At 35.1% G+C, this 9,004-nt stretch overlaps 1 protein-coding gene across 2 annotated transcripts; it reads left to right on the top strand.

Annotated features, from left to right (window-relative positions):
• The first annotated feature begins 288 nt into the window (after nucleotides 1–288).
• LOC137393776 (uncharacterized) lies at nucleotides 289–8,768 on the top strand. 2 transcript variants are annotated; one of them, XM_068080465.1, is made up of 3 exons: nucleotides 289–397; nucleotides 7,367–7,520; nucleotides 8,023–8,768. In XM_068080465.1, exons 2-3 carry the CDS (start codon nucleotides 7,389–7,391, stop codon nucleotides 8,338–8,340), a joined length of 450 nt encoding a protein of 149 aa, XP_067936566.1. In that variant the 5' UTR covers nucleotides 289–397; nucleotides 7,367–7,388; the 3' UTR covers nucleotides 8,341–8,768. The 2 variants fall into 2 exon arrangements, with proteins under 2 accessions (XP_067936566.1, XP_067936567.1); XM_068080466.1 differs by lacking the exon at nucleotides 289–397 and adding an exon at nucleotides 4,013–4,216.
• The last annotated feature ends 236 nt before the right edge of the window (nucleotides 8,769–9,004 follow it).

Genomic DNA, 9,004 nt, shown 5'->3' with positions numbered 1-9,004 from the left:
TCACTACTAATCTTCGACTGCGCGGGCACACTAAACGATTCATAAGCAAATAATTTATTATATAGCCTTAGAATATAACTTTTGTGTATCCAATCAATTTACTTAATTTGGATAATTTTATACTGCACCAAATCCCATGTATCGAATGCTGCTTTTTATGTTGTAGTTATTTGCAACTGTCATCGAAAGATATAATTTAGTGATAATTTACCTCTGCATCTACAATGAAATGATATCGTAGCATATAAAACACTCTTGTTGAATGAACAGAGGTTTGGCTAATTGTGTTCGATTTGATGAAGGCTAAAACCTAAACAATAAAGTATCACGGAACGGCCATCAAATCAAGTCGCTACTTCATACAGCAACTAATAACAGCATTCTGATTCAGTGAAAGGTGGCTGTTTAGTTATACCTGGAACTCTGCAAAAAAGTGCGCTTTCTCATGCATGCTTGATAGTAACTATAACGTATCCTCATTTATTGGCATTTAAAAGTTTCTTTAGTGTGGCTATCATTAGGACGGTTCAGATCTGTCTGAGCAGCTTAACTGGCATGCTATTAATAAAAGCTAACAGATCATTATCACCAAAAGACCATGTGATTTTAACCAAACCACGCTGCATCTGTATGACTACACCGCTCAGAAGTAAAACTTTCTACCAATTTTCAAATGTAGAGTTTATAAAATTATAAGCCATGACAATCCATTAGGTCTATACTGCATTCACTCTCTTTGACTTTTCCATATATGCATATTTTGGGGATGTGCAACTGCTTTTGCTGGGATCTCTGGACGAACCTCTGGCTCACTCTCGTTCGTCAGCGTGCTTTGGACCTTTTCAACCGCATTGGGGTTCATAATGACCAGAGCCTTTCTTTCAGCACACGAAGTGTTTGAGGTGGTGTTTCCTCTCGCAAATCATTAAAGATGTTGGCCTTTTATTCTTGCTTTTCTCCCAAGAAGTCTCAGTCATCTACCTTTTTGCTAACAGGTACAGAAACTTTTCAACTTCACTTTCTGTTTCCCTCTGATCTTGACTTTTACCCTTATGCCATTCTTCCTGGTTGGGGTTCCAATAGCCTTTCTCATGACACCAAAAAGAACCTTAGTGTCAGCCTCACTTGTTTTTCACACCAAGCTGTAGAGCTCTGCAACCTGTTCTTTTCATCACAGACACTAATAATGTGCTTTTTTTCCGGAATCACGGTGGCAGTTGTATCTCCTCTACATTTGCTGCAACTTGACCATTCGACCCTAATCATGGCAACAAACAAAGACAATAATTAGCCAAGCCAAAAAGACAATCCTTATCACTCATGCCCAGTTTGGTGAACTGCTCAACAACAAGCATTTCTTTAGATCTTCTCATTACACAAGCTACTCACAAGGTTGCATTACTATCTGGTAATATTTTAAACTGTAATTTACTTAACAAAAGCAATTAACTACTACCTAAACTAGTTTAAATGACAACTTCATGGACTGGCATGCTTCCATTTTAGCATAATGCTTCTCCAAAAGTCTAAAAGCATCATCGTACTTCGTTTCACACCAAAAACTACAATGCACAAAAAAGCTAATGCAGGCTGTCATATAGGATTTTAAAAAACTAGTATTTTTATTTTAGTGAAAACCGCCCTTGAAATCAGCAAATGTTTATTAGGCATATTCCGACCAGTGCGCGGAAATTTTCAAATGCAAACCTGATGAGTATGTATATTTGGGCTCTCTCTAGGACCAAGTACTAGCAAAATTAGCTGCTTGTGCTACACAAACATTTGCGAGTTTCAACAATAATATACAAAGAAAATGTTTTTTTTGCACGTTTTAGTTTAGAAGATAACATAAATAGATACATATCCATACAAATAGATATATATTCTTCCAAATACTTATCTCACAAAGGTTTCTGCTGCAATAATGTAGCTTTTTGTTCTAGGCTTGATTCATTTTCGTCTATTTCTGTTCTCAATCTCTAGAGTTCTTTTTTTGCTCTCAATCTTCTGTATCCCTAGTTCTCTTTTTCAGCTCAATCACAGTTTGCATCGATTAGAATTTTTCTCATTCATTTGTTCTCTAATGTACAGTAGGCACTCTTACAATTTAAATAACTCGTTCCAGGAACGTTTACGTTATTAGGAATTTACATTATAAGAGCAGCAAAGTACATGTAAATTGTCTAATTCGTTCCAAGATATTTCCGAACTTGACTCTTTTAATTTGTGGGTGGTACCATAACCGCAGTATTATTGGTTTGCATCGACAAATTTTCTCCTTTTTATGATCAATCTCGCTGGTTTTATAGCTCATTTTCGACATTCATTTACAATGATTTGGTTATTTTTTTCTAAACAGCTGAGTCTATTCTGCAAATTAAAAATAATAACACATATTTTGCACATCTACAATAAAGCAAACCAACAAAAGTTTTTACTATGAAAAGCGACTCTACCTGTTCTTTGTCTATCCTGTACGTAGGGGTCATTGTTAGGATAAAAGAGAACCTTCGACAATACTCCAACTCGTGACATTCAGGTTTGGAGACCGATGCTGTAACACCTGCACCAATCGATCGCCTTCAAGTATTTATGAACAATTGCGCGGCTATCCTATTATCTGTTATGTCGACACAATTGACAATCTATTATGACAAACTGGAATGTCGCGAATGTTATATATAATAGATATAATACGCTATACGCACGTTGTTTTTTCTTCCGCATGTGCGGCTAGATAAACTAACATTCAAATCGATTTTGAGAACTCGACTGACTTGACACTTTGCCTTATATGGAATTTGTTACGTAGTATGAAGCAAAAACTTCACATGAAGTTTTTACGTTATCTGGAAATTACATTATAAGAAGTGTACATTATAGGAGCGTCTACTGTATCTCACTATTGACAACAAGTAAAGTTCTCGGCTTGGGTATAGTCAAATTGCTAAGTTGTCATGCCTTAGCAGCTTGTCTGTCTAGCTGTCAGTACAAACTAACACATTATCATTGCAAGGAGGTAATGTGGCCTCAACCAAATCATGCTGCAGACATATTACCTCACCTGCAAGCAAGTATGACATATCAAGGGTAGATACCCCCACCTTGCGTAGGTGTGCTGGTCGCAAGGTTTTATACCACTCTGCCACGCTAATTAGTTTAACATACTGACTTGAAGTATAATTTGCTGTCCAGTTTGACAGTTGTGTCTAGCATTGTAGGAGATAGTGTCAATGAAAAAGGTGATAAAGCAGTGAACCCAAATTAGTAAGCTACTTTTAGGCGATGCAGACATGTTGGGCATCTGTCTTGTGCCTTTTTGCTTGCATACTGCATAAGTAAGTTTCACAAATGAAGCATTGTATTACAAAAATGTTAGGTAATTGCTCGCTTGTTTACATATATTTTTGGGTACTGCAACTGTGCATAAACATTTGTTTACTTTGGTTGTCAAACATTTTTAAGAATTCTTCTTTTAGTCACAAGTTAAAGCAGAATTACGACTCACAAGCACTGATTCTTTGCTAAATAGGGAGCATGTTCTTCTCTTCATCATCCTCTCTCAAATAATTAGGGTTGTTGCCCATTTATTAGTTTAGTGAATGTTAACAGTGAGAATGTACATTACTGTGTTCTACATCTGGTTTGTTGTTTAAGCCTGTCAAAATTGAGTGGTTATAGCTACTTTTGGGCATTTTCCGTTGACAGTTGCTGTATTGCAAACTAACTAAATCACAAAGAGTTTTTGGCAGTAAATATCTAGTTGAGAAGTAGTCTATCGTCACAGCAGCTAAAATAGATTGAAAGTTGGATGAAAAAATGGAATTATTAGTTTCCTGTTTCCCCGGTGATAAAGTATTTTCCAAATCAAATATAAACCATGCTTTGTGACACCAGCGCATGTAATAGGCATCTAGTTTTAATTTAAGCTGAGTGACATATGTGTGAAATTCGACATTGTTTTTCTGATGATGCTCTGGCAATTAGTAAATTTTATAAACTAAAAAGTGTGGCATTGTCACAGGCCTTGCCGATCAATTTACTGTTGTGGTCGACTATAACAGCATTCTCATGCTTCTACTGATTGATGGAGCATTAATCAGAGTTTTTGATGTTCTGACACTTTGTTTCCAGCACTCCATAGCATTGCTAGCTGACTGACTCATAGATATATTTTGTACCTATTCTATCTAAGGCTGTGGATACCATGCAAGGGGTAAGTTTATATGCACCTAATAACATAGTGTATTTTTTAAATAATTAAAACAACAAGAATATTCAATTATTGTTCAAAATAGGTGTAGCATCTTATAAACATATACGCAGTGCATCTTAACAAAAATATAAAATATAACATCAGCAAAATATCTCGCGAGCATGTTTCCAAGGCTCTTGTTAGTAACTGACAGCATCTTATATGAAGCTTTTGTGAGCAGAGTTACTCTTTTTATTCTGTCACACTGTTCAAACCAAGCAATACTCCAATTCAACCTTGTCATGAATGGACTGTAGAGTGATAAATGTCTAGAAAGGTACGGGAACATGCAAACTGTAAATAAGCATGAACTGATTTCTTGTTGTAGAATCCAAGACCGTTTACCGCATTGGGTTTTATAATGATGAGAGCATTTCTTTAAGTGCATGAGGTGTTGGAGGTGGTGTTCCCTTCCGCAAACTATTAAAGATGTTTGCGGGAGGGAACAACATGTTTCATTGGTTCAGCATTGTGTCATTTCTTTGTTAAGAAAAAATTAGAGCTGTGTTGCTTCATTCATATTCACTTACGTACTCATCTATACACATACATACTTTATCATTTGAACGCTATCAGTTTGTATCTAATTTTTGTAGGCAAATTTTTCATCAAGTTTTATGCATTTGGTAGGAATTTTAATTTACTCCCAAATCAATAAGCATAGGAAGTTGAACTGTACACAAATCTTGGTTACAGACTATGGTAATGCGGACTTTCGGTTGCAGAAGTTTAATGTTAAAACTGTAATAAAGTACAGAAGGAGAGTTATCCAAAGCGGTTTTTGCTTACCTGTTCTGATTATTTAACTTCTCTAGAGAGTGACTCTTCACTTTTCATGTTTAACTCAAATCACAGAAATAAAATCACGTCTCATCCTGGAGTGTGAAGCGACTTATAATTGCATTTTCACAAGTTAAAGAATAAAACTGAGTGTTCTTAACATAACCAAATAATTTGTTGTCAGTAGCTATTTTAACTATGGACTACTTTATAAGCATCTAACCTTTACTGGAAGGAAATGCAACTCTAACTTTCTCCGATGGCCAATGTCTGCAGTGTTAGTAACTAGATAGTATGTGGTAGCTCATCCCTTGTTTGTCATTAACAAGAATGATGGAAACGTTTGTATTTATTAATAGAACTTATCTTGACCAGCCAGCTTTTCTGCAGTCACCTACATATAAACTTTGTTGGTTGAAAGACTATAGATAGGGTCATTCGCTCATCACAACAATAACTGGACATATTTGTGTCACAAGTTTGTAACATTTCGAGGTGTGTGTTGAGATGAAACAAACAATCCTTGATCAATCTCATTGACTGTCCAGTACAATTATGTCATTATATTTTAAGCTAATTTTTTGCTGCTTTAAGCAAACTAAAGTTTTTTCATTACTTTACGCCGTTTATCTCTGCGGAGAAACCTTATGTCGAATGAAACATTTTTGTCATAATACAATTGACCACCTAAGCACTTTTTATATATTTTTCAACTTATTGGTTACTGTTTAGTTTTGCTAATTTGTTTGATTGATGTTGTCCTGTGACTATTTTGTGGTACACACTTAGGTTGTGTGAGTCTTTTCATTGTATCAGCATTTATATTTTTTGTTCATTAATTACTAAAATTACTAGTGAAATCTGTATATGCTGAAACTAGAGTTACGATCGAACTCAAATGATTTACACGGCCTTCATTAAACTATGGTCAGTGTTGAACTCATGTGATTTACACTGAATACGTTTATATTGATATTTAAGACAATATTTCAACCAGTTTATAAAAAGCTATGGAACTGTTTTCTGATAATGTTCATTTAACCAACTGTGGGGCATGAAGGTGTAACATGAGAGCTGAGTTGTGATTTGACTCTGTGCGTGTAGTTTCTATCTTTATCAGTGACAAGTTACAATAAGAGTTATGATGATAACTAAATAAAAAAGAAACATTGTAGGATGATTAGCTATAGTATTTTGGCAGATGTTCTTTAGTCCCCCACATTTTGCTTTTACAACCACATGAAACTAATTCTTCTCGTTTTGAAATGAATGCTATTTTGCGTCACATTGGATAGAATATTGTGGGCATGATACAAGTTTAAGTGATGTCAGCTAATGTTTTACGGTTAGATAATTAAGGAAAATGTGTTAAACTTTGATAATCTTTGTGCTCTTCAGTTTGTAGGACAGTTTTTAAATAAGTTGTGATAAGGCATCACGTTTGCTGTCATTCTTTAACACAAAATCTAAGATATGTTTATGCCCAGCATTGTTGAGTGTTTCAGCTGTTACTTTTTTGGTAAAAAAATCACTTTTCTAAAATACAGTTTTTTTCAACGGTGGTATAAAATCATTTCCCTAGAAATTGTCTTCACAATGTTGTGCTAACAACTCCACCTCTGCGTTACATATTATTACATTACACCTCTTTCGCCACCAATTGCATTTTTCTGGTACATCTTTAGTAAACCATTTGAGGTATTGACTGGAAATATGTATGTGCTATTTTATATTTGTATATCTATAGTAATAATTTAGGTTTCATCTTCACTGTCATGCGCAGCTAGGTAACAACAGCTTTTTCTCAAACAACAATACCACCAGCTCAACCAGACATTCAACTACATGTATATGTATAATAAAACTTACCATATTAACATGAGCAAATGAAAATCATCGCTTGTCTCTAATGTTTGGAATGAGCATCATTATCTACTTTAGAATTAATTTGTTGATTTTACATGTAGGCATCATGATATGGAATGAGTGCGAATCCATAAGGCTTATCTCAATGCTTGAAAGTGCAGCTCCATTAAATTCTTTCATGGAGTGTTGCAAAAGTTTGATGAAATAGTTAACATAAGTGTGAGTACAGGATATATCGACTAAATGCAACCAATCAATCAACTGTGGTTTCTCAGAGAATGGCCTGTTGGCAAAATGCTTTTTTTTTAGCTATGCTTTCTAATATAGCTTTTTTAGGTGTTCACTTGATTGGTCTAGGAACTCCTCTGTTCATATTGCCATAACATGCCGTAATAGTACTTGTTAAACTTAAGTTATTGCTGGAAACTTAATACTTGGAAACCATTTCAATGATATTTTTCTTAGGACTCGAAGTCTGTGAGGCTTCATGTCTGTTGGGCCTGGTATTGATGAAGGGGTTTGCAGCGATGATGAACTATACAATCCATGCAAACTGCCGGGAGATGTTTGGGAGCCGGACCCCAAGACCATAGTGGAACTCTATGAAAAGCTCGATAAGGTTGTTTCAATGATCATTTATAAACTGTAGAAGATGTACAATTTTGTGTAGGTGTCAACAGAAGTGCGTGAGTAGCTGAATAAATCTATCAAAGTTTCATGAAAAGTATTCATATTTTGAACTCGCATTGTTGACTAACGCAAAAATGCTAATATATGTACATACATTTGCATACGTATGCAAACCTATTCCCCTTGCCAAAGATCTCTTGACGACATTTTCTTCTATTTTGACAGTCATGGCATGCGCTGGGTTGCTATAAATATAACTGTCAAACGTGTATGCTAATTTTACTGATACAAAAATGCAAGAAATTGGACAGCCATATTTTAAAAGCCATGTGACTGTTGGAGTCATGTTTCCAACCATCTGTTTTTCGTCTGCCTTTTTTTTATATATATATTACTTTATTCGCCATAATTTCAAACCGAAATGTTTTCAAAATTATATCATTTATAAACGTAGAAGGCCAAAATATAAATATCATAACACTTCCATTTAGGAAGGAGTGCTCGCATTAGAGTGGAAGTCTCCCGGAAAACTTCCAGTACCAGAAATGACAACTCCTCAAAAACAAGTTGATGTTGTCCAAGAAACACCAGAAGAGGAAGCTAAATTGAGAGGAAAACAGGACATGCTGTCAATGTTTGACGCCGATGACTTTTCTCATCAAAGTCCAAATATTGGCAGTTTGATGAAGACGCCATCTAGAACTCCGAAAAGCACGCCAAAAGCAAAAGCGTCATTTGATAAAATATTTAACAAAGTCAGCTTGCAGTCTACAGGGGAAGATAAATCATCTACCAGTAAATCTCAATAGCATCGGATATGGTTGCAAACGACAGTTATCAAGATGGTAATGGCCAGGTCTCTCAGTGGAAGAACTCTAAACCTTTCTGATGTTATTATATAAGCCGAGTCATAAACTGAGGTCATAAATGCTGATGCTAGAGATATCTGTACATACTAGATTGTAAACCTTTTTATGTTCTACTGTGTGCATCAGTGATCATAGTTACTTGACTCATTTACTATGTTAACGTGTGTAATGAAACTCGTCATATTCATGGGTTATGGCATATTATTGTTTCTTGCGAGACGGACCTTAAATCTATTCATTTGTTATTTCCCAAAACAAATTTACCATATTTTGCCATAACTTGTTTAGTAGTAGCTCATTAAGTATTCTGTTATATTTCATATTTGACTCCTATGGTCTCTACTTTCATTAAATCCTTTTTGATGGTATGTGTCATCAAACACACTTCTGACAAGCTAATTCTTTTAAGATGTCTAATTTATGCGCCCACCAGAATTATATTTTACTTGTTATGATTTACGAGTGACGCCTAAAGCCAAGATATTTTCAACGCTAACATGGCTTCTGTTCTGACAGATTAGTTGAAGGAATGTTTCTGGTGGAACTTCATGACTTCATTATAAAGCTTATTCCAAGTTACTTAGTAGCTATAAATCTTCATAAA

This window comes from Watersipora subatra, chromosome 4, assembly GCF_963576615.1.
Source record: "Watersipora subatra chromosome 4, tzWatSuba1.1, whole genome shotgun sequence".
NCBI lineage: Eukaryota > Metazoa > Bryozoa > Gymnolaemata > Cheilostomatida > Watersiporidae > Watersipora > Watersipora subatra.
This window is presented reverse-complemented; position numbering and strand designations above follow the sequence as displayed.